The following is a 15,930-nucleotide window of genomic DNA, read 5'->3' as shown; positions in this document are numbered from 1 at the left end:
CAACGCGAAACACCAAGAGATCTTCAAAGCTGCAAACACTAACCACAAGGACAGCCCTGTGTGCTGCCTTTCTTTATTTGTATCTAAACTGCACTGGCTAATGCTCAAGCTTGCAATAGTTCCATCAAAATTTACAGATATGTCAATTAGAGCCGAACATCTTTGATAAAAAGGCATTTTCAGTGACATGAAATATCTGCAAGGTATGATAAACTGCTCTTACTCATCTACTCAGTGAGTTGGTGTCATTGGTGCACAATTCTGAGCTCAACTATAATGTTTCATTGCATATTATGTAGACTTAAGAGAATGAAAATGTAAATTTTACTACTGCTCTGAAAGCCAAAGAGCCCCCACCCCTCTAAGTCTGGTTCAAAGTTATCTGCATAAGCAAAGTACACAAACCCCTCCTTCCCTCTGCAAAGGAAGCATTTAAAGACTTGACTTGTAGGTGACAGATGTCATTCTCTCTTCAGCATCTCATCTCTGGATTCTGATCTCACCATGTTTTTCCAACTGGCCGTACTAATACTTGCGCTGAATTTTCAGGGCCAAGGTAAGCAGCATTTTCGCATTTACCTTTTTATCCACATCGTTACAGAACAAATATGAGACTGCAATACACCAGGTATTAGTTTGTGATCAGTTGGGGCGTTTACATTAAAGAATCTCAATGAGATCAATGGTTATCTTTTTTTTCCCCCCAGCGGATGCAGCACACATCTTTGGAGGCCATGAGGCCGTGCCCCACAGCAGGCCATACATGGTGCTTTTGGAGGAGCACATGAAGGATGGGACGAAACAACACTGTGGTGGATTCCTTCTGAATGAGAATTTTGTGATGACTGCAGCACACTGCCAAGCCAAGTAAGTTTACTACTTAATATTTAAATATTGAAATATTGTTAATGTTAATGAACGCAATGCTATGACCAATAAATTAAACAGTTTACGCCCGTACAGCTTTGTTTTTTCTCTGTTACATTAAATTTTGATGTTTCAGGTCCTATACAGTCTTACTGGGACTTCACAACTTCCACAACCAAACCAACATACAGCGCATATCTGTGGAAGAAAAGTTCCCCCACAAAGACTATGATGAAGACGAGTTAATTAATGATTTGATGCTGCTTAGGGTAAGAAACCTTCAACGTTATAAACAAGACTGGCTTCTATTAATTTATTCATAGAATTCTTTTTATCATTATTTCCCTCCTCAATGCTCATTTGAATTGCACACATTCACATCACTGAGTGAATAGATATTTCAGTATTGCTTTTGTTTCTCTTCCTTCTTCCTGAAGTTAAAGACCAAGGCCCAATTCAATGAACACGTGAAACCCATTGATCTCGCAGACGAAGACGATGGCTCTTTGCCAAAATCATGTATTGTCTCCGGCTGGGGGAGATTTAAGAAAAGCAGTAACTATATGTCTCCTTGTCTCCTGGAAACCAATGTAACACTCATTGAAAATAAGGAGTGTGCCATGAGGAAGTTGTACTGCTCTGAGGGAGAGGCTGGACCTGGTAAAGTACGTACATTTCTGGAACATAGTTCGTAAGAATGCGCTAACAAACTGAATCACTGTGGTCGAAACATCACTGCACACTGTCTTTGTGTCCTCCAGGGAGACTCTGGCAGTCCATTGGTCTGTGAAGATGGGAAGGCGTATGGGGTGGTGTCCCACAACTACCACCAAACACAACCAATACGATACTGCTATGCTAAAATATCTGCAGAGAAAAGCTGGATAAAGTTTTTGATGGAAACAAAAACATGAAAAATTACAGGACCCAACGTTAAACTTCTGTACATGTATTTCAATTTTATTTGCATACGACAGCAGAATTTTGATGATTGAAATGCTTCTGATGCTAATGACAGCTTTAATTAAAATACGTTTTTAATCAAATAAATGGAAAGCCTCGCAAATGAATGCACATCTCAGTTTAGGATTGAATAAAATAAAGCAAAATAAAAGGACAACACTGCCTCCTTGTGAGCACAGTTTATTAATGCAACAACAGGATGGTAAGATGGTAACTGATGAAAGTCTCCTACTAAACATAATTATTTTCTGTACCGATTCTCAAAATATCCCAGTTTTTGTAGGCAAACCAAGTTCCAGGTGTATTCTCTGCTATTTGAAGCGACAAACTGTTGCTCTCTCATCATGTTTTCACAGTGCCCATGAACAGTTTTCACATGAGTCAAACCAAAGAAAATGGACAACATCGCCTCCCCGTGAACAGAGTGTATTAATGCAACGACAAGAGGTTCACTGTTCACTGTTGCTCAACAGGCCCTGTCAGTGCAATTTTAGAAACCTCTGATGTTACAGCTCTGCATCTCTCGTCGCCTTGCACTTATCAAAGCACGGTTCAGTTCCAGTTTCCAGATTGATTAGGCGTTAAATCCACTATAGCGATAAAAGCCACTGAGACTCCTGACGCTGCCTTTGTTTTCCATTAAGAGGTTGTAGAAAAGCAAATGGATTCACAGTTCAGTCCAAATTCAAATCAACTGACAAATTTACCTCCACCAAAGGAATATCAGCACGCAGAGTTTTGACGTGCTTGCGTGGGTTTCCGCTGGGTACTCCAGTTTCCTCCCACCGTCCAAAGACATGCACGTTGGCCCCTGCGATGGCGACCTGTCCAGGGCGTACCCCGCCTTTCAACACCCCCCACGAAAACGGGTAGACGTTGGAAGATGATTGAATGAATGAATTGACAGGGAGGGGGAGAGCACAGAGAAGCTTCAGCTTCATACGCTTTAGCGCAGTGGTGGTACTAACCCACGGCCCAGCTGTTGTTTTAGCACCCTGAGGAAGTAATAAAGCTTCTCTGAGACAGGTCACTCGCTCCGAGTCTCACTCACATATTTGGTCCCGATTCAACACAACTCATCGAATCCGCTCTCGACCTTCAACATCATTTCTCCCAGTGTTACCTGCATTTTCAGTAAGCACATTGCTCTTCTTATATGGTGTAGTTTTGGTTTGGGAATAAGCTTTCACCTCAGTATGACATTAAAAAAAAAACAAACAAACAAACAAAAAAAGTAAGATAGCCAAGAGGTGACAGACTCCTGTTTCACAACTCAACACAACTTGTGATATCATTTGCCCTTCCTGTTAATTAAAAACAAGATAAACAGCATAAGTACAGGTCAGATGGTAATACGACACTGAAGAATGTGTCTTTGAATTTTTTTTTTTATTAATCTCTCTAAAAATGAAAGATGAGTCATGAGACTCATAAAGACTGTGCAACTGTATTAAATTATTGTTATTTTTGCTCTATCAAAAGGCATCCATAAAATTTACAAGACTAGACAGAGCCCGAGCCCCCCCCCCCAGAGACCGAACCCTTCTACAGAGATGGGACCCGTCTAAAGAAGAGACTAGACAGAGGCCGGAGCCCCCCCCAGAGACCAGACCCTGCTACAGAGACGGGACCCCCCACCCACACACACACTATCTGAAGAATGAAAAACTTGGTATCATCTAGGATTTCTCATATTCTAAAAATGAGGTTCACATGGTGCGTATATGTAGGTTACACAAACATTTCCTTCCTGCTGACTGCAACAAACTCTTCTCCTTCCTCTCATATTTTCAGGTCCTACATAGTCTTACTAGGGCTTGATCAAGTATTTGGAGGTGAAGACATACAGCTTCTAGCGGTGGATGAAAAACTCTCCCAAAAAGACTGCAATGCTGTAATATATTGGAAGAGAGCTTAATGATCCTTAAGGTAAGAAAAGGGGTGCAATTAAGAGTTACGCTCAATAATACTGAACTCACTGAATATGAAGAATATGAATATGAAGTATATGAATATCTATATGACTGGAAATATATGCATTCATATCACTTGACAATAAATGCATGTGATCTGATATTATAGTTTCATATCTCTCTCCTTGATCCTCCGGCTGAAATCTAAGGCCCACTTCAACAAAAATGGGAGGCCCATTGCTCTCGGAGGCCAAGATGATGTAGGCTCTCTGCCAAAATCATGTATAATCTCTAGTTGAGGAGGAATTCATTCACACATTAATTATATGTCTCCTGTGCTTATGGATGTCAATGCAACACTCACTGACCGTGACCAAGAAAAATTTGTACTGCACTGAGGGAGGGACCGTACCAGCTGATGCAGTTACACGTAAGAACATTTGTTGCTCAAGCAGTCACTACAAATTGTGTATGTCCCTCCAGGAAGACTTTGGTTGTCCGTTAGTCTGCGAAAAAGGAAACAGGGTGCTGTTTTCCAGTTTGAGACTGTTTCAAGGTGGACGGCTTCGACATTCATATATTAGGATTCCAAAACATAGAAACTGGATTATGCTTGTATGTCTCATATATGTTATAGATGAAAATTGAAGCAATTTATCTTATATCAATCTGCACCGATCAATCTGACACTTTTTGTTCATATGTTGTGTTTGTGACGTATTTTCTCTTTAGATTAACTTCTGTTTCTATGTAGTCATTTTAGTAAATCCAGTAAATCTTCTCTCTCTGCAAGCTAAGACAAACACAGTGAATTTGAATAAGTCTGTTATGACAACTTAAAGTGCAAAATAAAAATTTGAATTGTAGACTTGAGGCTGTTCATATATGACGAACATATCATGTACTAATGCATTCCCATCTTGTATTTTCTTTTAGAAATGATCCGTTTCGAATGAAGCCTCCTCTAAGTTTGTTTGGTACGACCCAAACCTAAATCTGTACACTTTGTTCCCTGCACATATTGAACAGAAAATGTGATCTTACAGAATGAGAGAAGACCGAGCTGTGATAAATTGCTGTTTCAGGACTAAGCCAAAGGAAATGATTTGTGATACAATCTGTACAAGTACAAACAAGTTAAACGATACAAGAGCAATTCAGACAGATGTGAACAAGCGATATCCACTCAGACAACACCCAGAACAATCACCCGCTGTTGAAAATACTGACTGTGCGGATGGAACACATAGCCACTATAACAGATCCACATATTGACATTTCATCATAAAATGTAGTTTTCAGCCAATAAACCACTGAAAAGCCTTCTTGAACACAGGCAGCATGATAATCTTTGTTACTGTCAGGAAACTACTGGATCAAAGTTTCCGTGGTCTCTGAGGTTGTGGTTGTTATGATTCTTACTGGTTCAGTCGCTTCTGCATGAGTGTTTTTAGGCAGACTTCTGGTGGTGTGGTTTTTATGTGCGTTGTAGAGAATTAAAATGAAAAGCTTTCCCCACAACTGCAAGATTTAAGACGTGATCATAATGTGCAGCGCTCCATTTTTGTCGGTGAGTGCTGCAGACGTGAAAGCAAAAATGAAGCGATGAAGACAGTGTCAATCTGATGCTTTTGCAACCTCGGAAAACTGTAGGAATACTCATCAGATCTGCATTTGTGATCTTAATCATCAGTTGTTAAGAGATGACCTGCAGCGAGTGTGATAGAAAGCATTAAACACAGACAAGGCTCGGCTAATGTCTCCCTCAAGTTGCATGCAACAAAAAAACCTTACAAAAGAATTGAGTCCCTAACCAGCAGCTCGTGTGATTGTGGTGATCCTATCCCTCGACCAATTTAAAGTAAAAGATCGAACTAAGGAGCGCCAAAATTTTGGAAACTTGGGTTTTAGCCACATCAAGGTTGTGGAATAAAAAAAACATATTTAAAAAACACACAAACCCCCCCCAATATGAGCATGACCAGACACAGAATGGGAGGCCAGTAACAGTGTAAACACAGGGATCCTCATCGACCCAAACATAATACGTGAGGACACAGCACAAATTTACAGGTTGAAGGAGGGCAGGAAGGGAAGAAGTGCGTACTCAACTCGCAGCAATAAATGTTTATTTAAAAGTATGACACTCTAGTGGAGTGGCGCAGAATAAATAAGCAGGGTGCTTATAATGGGGAGATTCTCTCACAACCCCCCCCCCCCCCATGAGCAGCCTGTTATTTTTAACTTCGCAACCTACAGTGCAATCGTCACTGCAACTTACCCTGCAACACACAACACACAAACACTCAGGGACCACCACCAGTCGGCCTACCACACTACACGGGGGGGAAGTGGAGCCCACAATTACACTCTGCAGCTTATCCTGAGGCGAAGAACAGAAAAAATTTAAAATAAAGAAACAAGACAGAGTCAATGCACAAGGCGTTCTTTGAATCACCTCAAACATTATACTAGCAGCTGTCAACGAAATACAAATGGTGAACAGTTCGTGCCAAGTTAAGGTTGAGGTGGCAAGAGGTGGGAAGGCCGCAGCTGAACAAACAAATCCCTCATCCATGGCTTACCTCTTCAACGTGGAGTTCCTGACCACACAGTGAGGTCCAATCAGGACACAGTTTCACCACAACGAAAATCATTAGGTGTTTGGTCAGACCACATGTAGTAGGAACACTGTTCAGGTTGCCTGTGAACGTACCCCCGCAGAACCAGGTCAGCTCCTCCCTGGCCCCGCCCCCCGGTGAGTCGGAGGGTAATTGAAGCACCTGTGGCAAGATGGCTCCCTTCTTGCTTTCTGTGCTTGCTGGCTGCTACACGGTCCCCTCTCCCTCGGACTCTGAGGTAGGTGGTGCTTTGAAAAGGTTGTTTGAGGAAAACTGATGCTTGATTGAAGGGCTTTGCAACTGTTTGGTGCACATTTGCTGTGGTTTGTTTGTTGTTTGCTGGTCTGCTTGGTCATACTGGTGTCTGTGGCTGAGCCTGTTGTCCTGGTGTCTGAGGTTTATTCTTGTCGTTTGAGTTGCCCTAATGCCCCTGCATGGCAAACTTCTGTTTTGTCTTGAGTTTGTGGCTTTGAACTGGCCTTTAACTGTTTACAATTGAACCAACTGTTTGTTTGTTGTGTGTGTGTGTTTTTTTTTTGTTTTTTTTTTTTACATTTTATTGTGTCTTTTGGGTTATATTATTTAACATATTTTAATAATCTTCAGTAGTGCTGTTAGCTCCTGCCTCTGCAGGATGCACCCACATATTGATCTCATACACAGAGCAGCCGAGATGATTAGAATAGATTAGGACCATTTATTAGGCTTTCCTTGCAGGCTCCGTGTCATCATTTTCAGGGAGAAGGAAACCACGTTACATCTAAGTAATGGTGAGAAATTATTTTCTTTAATTAAACACTTGCTTTTGCTACGTTTCACAAAGGACAAGAAAACATGAAAGATAACTCTGAATCGTAAGTGTGTGATGGACTCTGGGCCCTGATTTAAAGTTAACCATGCATCCACTGCTGTTGCGCTGACATTACAGTAGTGAAAGCACTATTGCACTCATGCACTATTTGCAAGTTGATGAAAAAGCATGCACATCAGGAGATTAGTCAGGAATTTAGTGAAGCAGAGGAATAAACTGCTGCAAATGAAGGATCCTGTAGAAACTAAATTGGGACTAGAAAGTGGAGCTGAGCAAAGAATTTGACCCGATTGTGATGCTGCTCTTCTCCTAATGAGTTCGATAATTTTCACAGCCAGTGGAGTTTGTTTGTTTTTTTTTGTTGTTGTTGTTGTTTTTTCTTTCCCCTGTGAATTAGTCGAAAGTTTTTCTGATTCATTTTTCAGTCCTGCAGTCAATTTTTTTTTTTATATTCAGTCTGCGGTTGAAAACAGTGTAGCTCTGGCCAACCAACCAAGGAGGGGGGGGTGCATTAATCTTACAAAACGCTGCATATCTTGTTTTCATCAGTGACAGTTACAAATGACAAACAGTGAGGCGATTTGCTGATGTTAATATTGGGAAATATTTCAGCAAACGTCGCTATCACCAGCTGAGTAAATGGCAGCATTGCTGTGCAACATCATTCTCACAGGACTCGCCGAGGACAAGAATGTTCACAGAAATAAGTGCCAATAACTGCCAATAATTTCATATTTCATAGTCAAATTTCAGGAATATGTCAAATTTCTGATTTCCTGGATATATGTGATTGATGCCCCTCCTCATGAAAGTGCTGCAAAGCCACCTAATTTGCATATGTATGCTGTACAAATACTTCCTTTTCACTGCGAGATGCTTTAAAGGCAGAACTTGCCCGCGTGCAGAACCACTGCTCATTGCTCATTCAGCTGGGCTGTGATCTCCACCTCACCATGTTTTTCCAACGTGAACTGGCCATTTTAATGCTTGCACTGATTCTTGACAGTCAAGGTAAGTTTTACTCTTTTTATACTTTTATAGATAGGTAAAAATGGTGAAACTAGTAATGCATAAAAAAACTATTAAATTATTGGAGGATCAACCAGTAAATTCAAGTCACACATGTTGCTGTCTGTTGATACAGCTGATAATTACAACAATGAAGTATCTTGATATAAATTTATCAAAATTAAAAAGCTGGCAGCACCTGATGACAAAGAAGTGGTGGGTAAAAAATGGAATGCCTGAATTTTGTAGATACTCAATAATGTAAATGCACCAAAAACAACTTGAACAAAAGTAATCTTAGACGTGATCGTGCAGAATGATAATATTGTTTGAATGTAATGCAACCAGTGTATGCAGCAAACATCATTGGAGGCCATGAGGTTCTTCCCCACAGCAGGCCCTACATGGTGCTTTTGAAGATGCACATGGAGGGTGGTAAAGAACAACACTGTGGTGGATTCCTTCTAAATGAGGATTATGTGATGACTGCAGCCCACTGCCAAGCCGAGTAAGTTTAGCACACCTTATGTTATCTAGTTCTTACGAGACTTGTAACTTGGCAATGGTGGATGGACCTCAAGATGTTTTCATTATTTTTGTGGATGCGACGCTCTGACCAAGATGTGGTTTACCCCCTCTCCCTCATCTTTTTTTTTTTTTTTTCCTCGTCATTTCAGGAACTACACAGTGCTTTTAGGACTTCACAACATCCGGAGAAGTGAAGAAGTGCAGCACAGACATGTGGAAAAAAAAATTCCACATTATAATTATCAGCAGGACAAATTAAAAAATGACATAATGCTCCTCAAGGTAACAAAACCCAACTGTCTGTTTTTATTATTATTTGCATTAACCTGTGAATGTATTGCTCAAAATGACACCTGAAATATTCGATTTATAAATGTTGGTCAACAAGTGAGCAAGAATTGTCTTAAACAGGCAAATGTAAACACTGGACAATTAGTGGATTGATATCCTTTTTTTCTTTCCCCCCTGTTCCTCAAGTTGAAGTCCAAGGCCCATTTCAATGACAAAGTGGGACCCATTAGTCTCGCAGGTCAAGAAGACTTTCTCCCAAAGTCGTGTACAGTTTCTGGCTGGGGGAGAAGTAATAGAAACAGTAATCTTATGACTCTTGTGCTCATGGAAGCCGATGTAACACTCATTGAGAGTGAGGAGTGTCCAGGGAAAAGGTTGTACTGCTCTGAGGGAGAAGCTGGACCAGGCAGGGTACGTACGAAAGCACGTTGGCCATTATTGATGATTGAACCACTGTTGTTGAAACCAAAAGCTGCATGTGCTCATCCAGGGAGACTCTGGTGGTCCGTTGGTCTGTGAAGATGGAAGGGCGTACGGCGTGGTGGCTGCTGCTCGAATCCGCGAATCCAACCGCACAGACATCCCCACCCATTTCACTTATTGTTACACAATGATTCCCCAGTACAGAGAGTGGATTGATAACATCATGGAAGATGGAAATTATGTTTAGTTTGTAAACCTTTAAAGAAGCCATTCAGTAGGTATGACTTGAAATCTGGAATATAACAATATGCTATTCGCTCCTGAATAAAATTGTGGCTTTTCACAGCTTTTGTTTTTGTTTGTTTTTTTTGTGTCATCGTTTGAAACAAATTCTTGGCCTCTAACCAATTTCTGTCTCTGCAGTCAGTTTGAATATGAATTTAAACAACCCCCCCCCCAAAAAAAAAATAAAAAATAACCCACACCACACTGGCTCCTTGTGAGTAAATTGTGTTTATGCAACAAGTGGTTCATGCTTGTGTGGGAGAGGGAGGTGGTCTGTGCTCAGGAGAGGTAATCAGAAAAGGCCTGGAGCATTAGTGCCTCACTATCATTTATGAAATGAATAATTTAGTCAACAAACCCACCACCTATCACTTCTGGGCAAATTTCTGGGGGTGGTAATTTGATGCAGTGAGCATTTTTTTTTTTTTAACCACACTTGTCTGACGAAATCTAGCTGGAATTCAAAAACCTTTTTGTCCTCCATGTATGGTAACTTGGTGCAGGGCAGGAGCAAACAACCTTGGAATAAGTTGTGGATTTGATTCTCTTCTTTTGTCTCCCTGATTTTTTTTTTTTTTTTTTTCCCCCTTTGAGCAAGGAGCATCAAAGTCAGTGTCCCACAACATCAGATTGAAGATGTTTTACCAACATAGTCACATTAAGACAGCCAAAGGTCAAGTGGTTGCTCCCAAACAAAACAAAAATTCTGCAGAGGATGTGGATAATATATATACATAATTTTTTTCTAAATTAGACAATGACAAAAAATTCATAAGGACAAGACAACCCAAATGGAGACAGATGTGACAGACGTGCTTCAGCACAAGCTGTATAAAATAATACGAAACTGCAGCGTGATGTCTGCTCACTTCACATCAAATTTATTCTGCAACCGGGAAGCTCTTTGGCAAGAAGACAGACTTTGCTTCCAGGGTCCGTCAAAATCCCGTAAAAACAGCTAAATCCCTCATCCAGGTTCCTCATTGCGTTACACCAAAGTACGTAATGAAATGAATATCATCTGTCTTTCAAGCATCTGCACTTGAAGCTAATATCAGTCTCTTCTGAGAATAATTCCTGATAAGAAACGGCCCTGTGCTCTGAGTCTACACCCACAACTTGACACTTCCAGATGTGATGTTTCTCCACTGTCACACACGGCGCATTCGCACCGTCTGGCAAATGAAAGGTATGCAAAACCCTCAAACAAGATGTTAAATCAAATGGAAATGAGTAGGTAATACTTGAAAATTATTTTTACAGGAGCCTCATTTTTTTTTCCCTTCACAGAAAAGGATGCCAGGACCCAAAGCAGAGCTCATTGCTCAGTAGGTCTATCACAGAGCTGCCACATGGAGACAAACCTTCACATTCATATCCCCAGGAAATGGAGGTGTCAGCCATTCAGCACCTTCATGGGACCTCGAGCCTTCATGATCCAGCCTGAATTTCTAAGCATCACCCTCGATTCCCATCCTTACATGACATTTCCCTCTAAATTTACTTGTGCATCTTTGTCCGCTGATGCCGCTCCTTGTCTGGCCAACTTAATCACACCTTCCACATCATCCCGCAAGGTTAACTAGAGTCGAAGAGTCGATCTCGTTCCATTCTCACAATAATTAAATAAACAACTCTCCATATTTCTTCACAAGTTCTTGTCTTTGGCTAATTTGAGCCAAAATTGGGAGAAATTAAGAAATTGTACAAACTTCACACATGAATGTTTCTAATAAGCATGACATAATTCTATGGCCGGTCTTTCCATATCAACAATATAACAAAAATAAATAAATATATAAAAATATCAATGAACCTCTGTCGAAAAAGTTGGCAAAACTTCTCAACTTTTTATATGAAGCACTTACTGTGAGCAATGCAAGCCTACATTGAGTCAGTTTTCCCATTTAAAAGGTGTTCTGCTTCTTAGTGTTGAAGCAAAGAGGGTTAATTTTGTTCCCTGAATACATTTCACTGAAAACTAGATCTCACATAGAGATAGCCATGGGCTCGATATGCTGCTGTTTCACAGCTCAGACAGAGGAAATGGTGTGAGATATAATCAGCACTTCCTGTTAATTAAAAACAAGATTAACAGTGCAAGATCAGTTCAAAGTGATGTGCTGAACCACAAAGTGAACAGAAATTCAAGATCGTCTCAGGAAATACCGACAATTAAATTACAATCATTTGAATGGAAATTAAAGGTCTAAGGCAGAACTGCAGGACCAAGACAGAGAATTAAAATAAGTTATACTGGGAGAAGTAAAAACGTGCACGGCTGTTGGATGCATGTGAAAGGATTGTAGAGGAGGTGGATAAAGACGATGTGGCTCACGCAGGGGCAGGTAGGCTAGGGAGGTAAAGGGTTTGGGTGGGAGCAGTTATAGTATGCAGCTAAATCGGTCGCGAATTCATCATTGCTGTGTATACAGTGAGGATACTGATTGGCTGCAGTCAAGTTGGTTTTTTTTGTCTTCTGCCACTGCACATCAGTATTACGAACAGGAGATTTCTACAGGCTGCAAAGCACCTGTCACAAACCCAGCTTAACAAAATACTCCATTATTTGGCTAAAATTGTAAATATCACCCCATTACGACCAAAAGTCATCTTTTTTTTTTTCAGGTGAAGTACTGGAGTACCTGCTTTTTAGAGCTTAGGTAGTTAAAGCTCTGCTCATATGAACAGAGCTAACTCAAAACGTTATTTGGATCCCTGACCCTATTTTTTTTATGTGAGGTAGGTCTATTAAAACAGAAAAACAGAATAACTACAGATCCCCATCAGAGATAGGAGATTCAGAATTAAATGCAGAGGCCCCAAGTGAGTCACAGAGCATTTCCTTTTCCGCTGAATACACAGAAGTCTATAAAACCCGAGCTTGTTGGCGATATGTGCCACCGTTCTTCAGCTGAACCGTGACCTCCATCTCACCATGCTCTTCCACTGTAACTTGGTGATATTGATACTTGCACTGACTCTTGATTGTCAAGGTAAGTCTCCATGTCCATATGAAGGCGTTCATTTGAAATTGAAAATCACAGTACACATTTATAATAATTGATCTGGAAGGATTTTTTTCCAAGTGTACACAGGGAAAATCTTCGGAGGCCATGAGGTCACGCCCCACAGCAGACCGTACATGGTGCTTTTGGAGCAACACTCGAAGGATGGGAGAACAAGACACTGTGGTGGCTTCCTTCTGAACGAGAATTTTGTCATGACTGCAGCCCACTGCCAGGCCGAGTAGGTAGCACAGTGTTAACTGAAATTTCAGGAATTGTGAACATGTTAAGTTGGGCTCATACTTTGAAAGATAGACTTCCTGATGTATTGATAAGCTTTAAATTGAATATAATATACTATAAATTGAATTTTGCTGTGTTTTGTTTTGTTTTTTTTTTTATTTTCAAGGTTCACATTTTAATGGACACCACATTAGCTCCCATGTAACTTCACTTTCAATTTTGTCATCTCAGGTCCTATACAGTCTCACTAGGACTTCACAATGTCCGTGGCAAAGCTATCCAAAAGATATCTGCAGAACAGGCATTTCCACATGAAGACTATAGTGCAACTGATTTGAAAAATGACATAATGCTTATCAAGGTAACACAGAACAGTGTGCATTTGTGGTAGATATTTGCCTGTTTTTGTTCATCTTTAATCATGTCTCAATTTGTGAATAAAAACTAATGAATGTCTTCAAAAGGACCAGTACGTTCCTGCGTATACATAAATACTATATATTTATATTTAGTATATTTTAATCTCTCTCTGTCTCTGAAGTTGAAGTCCAAGGCCCAATTCAGCAAAAATGTGAGACCCATCACCTTCGCAGACCAAGACGATGGATCTCTGCCACAAGCCTGTTCAGTTTCTGGCTGGGGTAGAAGCGACAAAAACAGCAGGCTGATGACCCTTCAACTCATGGAAGTCAATGTAACGCTCATTCACAACGAGTGGTGCGTTACGGAAAAGTTGTACTGCTCTAAAGGAGAGAGCGGGCCGGCTGAGGTATGTGTATTTATGAAACATGACACACACGAGCCTGCACTGTGTCATCTCGAGGACTGCGAGCTGTGTCTGTGCTTGCAGGGAGACTCCGGCGGCCCGTTGGTGTGTGAAGATGGAAAGGCCTACGGGGTGGTGTCTGCCTCTGGTGAACTGAACCTGGATGGATCAAAAATCTACTGCTTCACTAAAATACCTCCGTATGAGGAGTGGATCACTTCGACATTGGAGAGCGCAGAAAATATATGATTCATGAATGATTTTTTTTTTTTTTTTTTTTCCCCCCCACAGCTGTTGTACAACATTGCATTGCAGGCTGAGTTACCAAATGCTTTAGACAGGGTTAATCAAAACGTGCTTTACTTTGATGGTGTCAGGAGGAAGCAAAGACATTATTACATGTTTTAATGCATGAGTGCTTCATGCATCTCCTCTTTCAGACTAAATCAAATAATTTTGTCCTGTACTATTTTTTGAAACAATAAATTGTTGCTTCTTCTCTATTTGAAAATGACCAACCTACAAAAAAGACAGCAATGCCTTCTTGTTGCCAAAGTGTATTAAGATGTTTGCTGCTTCAAATGTCTATTAATCGATACGAGTCCTGAAAGACTTAATATTTCTGGCAAGATTACTTTTTTTTTCTTTTTTTTTCCAGTTTCACTATTTCTGATCTTTTTAATATCTAACTTGATTTCAGCATGTGTTCAAGACCGAGGAAATTCAGGAATGCTTTCAGTCTTTTTAATTCTCAGGCGCCGATGCATTTTAGCCTCATGTGGATAAAAGTATTACAAAAGCAAACGTGACGAAATCCGTGAAAACAGCCCATCAAAGGGGGTCGCTCACCTCTCAGGCCTTGTTTTCATACATAAAATGATTCTTTTCTCAGGGCTTCAACTGCAAGTTCAAAACTCAATCAAGTATTTACTTTCCATGTTCGTTTAATAAATGTTGGCATTAAATAAGGTCATTTTGCTTTCCCGAAACAAAAGGTAAAAAGAGCAGACTAACACATTTAACGTGGATTCATACAGAAATAAGGAGAAAAGGAGCTCAGTAGTGATGTGATGTGATTGGATGGACTGGAGACCAGCCCAGTTCATTGCTGAGGCGAACACTGTTTGTATGATTCAACCATTTCAATATCCAAACCCTGGATATTCACTGGCACAATCTCTGTTTGTTTATTGTAAAGGAAGCTGGAGGTGGTTACACTCACAGCAGTCCACAAAGTCAGTGATGACCTTCCTGTGCTTCTGCTCGTCCCCCCTCTGACAGTGGCAGTGTTTTCGGGGAACTTCCAATGTGGGTATGGTGAAGACAAAGGGAGGGAACAAACCATGTAGGGCAAAAAAAAAAAAAAAACAAACAACCCAAAAACAAACCAATATACATTATATATAACATGCCTCCATTGAAAATGTTACTAATTGCTATTACACTTGGTTTTCCTTCCATCCCCCTCCTCCGCAACTCCTGTATCCTCCTCCTACCGTTTTTGTACCTCATTTCTGTACAGTCTCACCTCACGATTTCACACATAGAAATGAAAGGAGGCACAGAGAAGTGAGAAAAAAGAAGGTATGTGTAATATAGATACAAGAACTATAGTTTTATGTTTCCCGTAAAACTCCAAATGTAGACTTAAAAAATACCAAACACCATTTGAACCATACGGCCATTAAGCTGCCTTGCAGCCTTGATAGCATAAATAAAATCCACAACTTCTTCTCTTACACGGAATAGACTGAATTTATATGTCACCAGCCTGTTTTTCCCAGCAGACATTTTGTCTTGTCTTGGCAGTCATGGGCGCAGGTGGAGGTAGTAATCTTAGAGATGGCTCTGTTCCATTTCATTGTGTGGTGTCCTGATAAGCTGCGCCTCTGGGCCTACACACAGACACACACACACACATGCACGCACACCATGAAAGTAGCTCACCTAAAATGGAATACAACCATAATTAACGTTATTTGTTACACCTGCACTCATCCTGCTGTGACAAGTTTTGAGTTCATGGAAAAAGGCCCAGAGGCACAAGCACTGCAGATATAACAAAGTGCATTCAATCATCAGCTGTTCCATCTTGTACACCTGAACTGCACCACGGTTCAGAGGGGAATTTTGCGCTTTTTACTGCATTTATTGAGCAAGTACTATATGGCAGATCGTTTAAGCACTTGCAGTGATGTGCTAA

General features: G+C 40.6%; 2 protein-coding genes across 2 annotated transcripts; both read left to right on the top strand.

Annotated features, from left to right (window-relative positions):
* The first annotated feature begins 424 nt into the window (after positions 1 to 424).
* Positions 425 to 14,955, top strand: LOC115042078 (salivary plasminogen activator gamma-like). Its single transcript, XM_029500108.1, has 10 exons — positions 425 to 556; positions 708 to 867; positions 1,004 to 1,136; positions 1,305 to 1,532; positions 1,629 to 1,775; positions 12,625 to 12,706; positions 12,800 to 12,959; positions 13,193 to 13,322; positions 13,503 to 13,730; positions 13,812 to 14,955. Exons 1-10 carry the CDS (start codon positions 505 to 507, stop codon positions 13,974 to 13,976), a joined length of 1,485 nt encoding a protein of 494 aa, XP_029355968.1. The 5' UTR covers positions 425 to 504; the 3' UTR covers positions 13,977 to 14,955.
* LOC115041865 (granzyme G-like) lies at positions 8,036 to 9,768 on the top strand. Its single transcript, XM_029499714.1, has 5 exons — positions 8,036 to 8,186; positions 8,532 to 8,691; positions 8,861 to 8,993; positions 9,189 to 9,413; positions 9,493 to 9,768. Exons 1-5 carry the CDS (start codon positions 8,129 to 8,131, stop codon positions 9,670 to 9,672), a joined length of 756 nt encoding a protein of 251 aa, XP_029355574.1. The 5' UTR covers positions 8,036 to 8,128; the 3' UTR covers positions 9,673 to 9,768.
* Positions 14,956 to 15,930: the final 975 nt, after the last annotated feature.

Source organism: Echeneis naucrates, chromosome 4, assembly GCF_900963305.1.
Source record: "Echeneis naucrates chromosome 4, fEcheNa1.1, whole genome shotgun sequence".
Classification (NCBI taxonomy): Eukaryota; Metazoa; Chordata; class Actinopteri; order Carangiformes; family Echeneidae; genus Echeneis; species Echeneis naucrates.
This window is presented reverse-complemented; position numbering and strand designations above follow the sequence as displayed.

What these genes read in the sequence shown, in the direction of transcription:
- LOC115042078 (XM_029500108.1), top strand. Translation starts at nt 505, where the DNA reads ATGTTTTTCCAACTGGCCGTACTAATACTTGCGCTGAATTTTCAGGGC. An exon ending in ACTGACTCTTGATTGTCAAG is followed by an intron (nt 12,707 to 12,799) that starts GTAAGTCTCCAT and finishes TTTTTTTCCAAG; the next exon opens with TGTACACAGGGAAAATCTTC. An exon ending in ATGACATAATGCTTATCAAG is followed by an intron (nt 13,323 to 13,502) that starts GTAACACAGAAC and finishes CTGTCTCTGAAG; the next exon opens with TTGAAGTCCAAGGCCCAATT.
- LOC115041865 (XM_029499714.1), top strand. Translation starts at nt 8,129, where the DNA reads ATGTTTTTCCAACGTGAACTGGCCATTTTAATGCTTGCACTGATTCTT. An exon ending in GCAGCCCACTGCCAAGCCGA is followed by an intron (nt 8,692 to 8,860) that starts GTAAGTTTAGCA and finishes TCGTCATTTCAG; the next exon opens with GAACTACACAGTGCTTTTAG. An exon ending in GAGAAGCTGGACCAGGCAGG is followed by an intron (nt 9,414 to 9,492) that starts GTACGTACGAAA and finishes GTGCTCATCCAG; the next exon opens with GGAGACTCTGGTGGTCCGTT.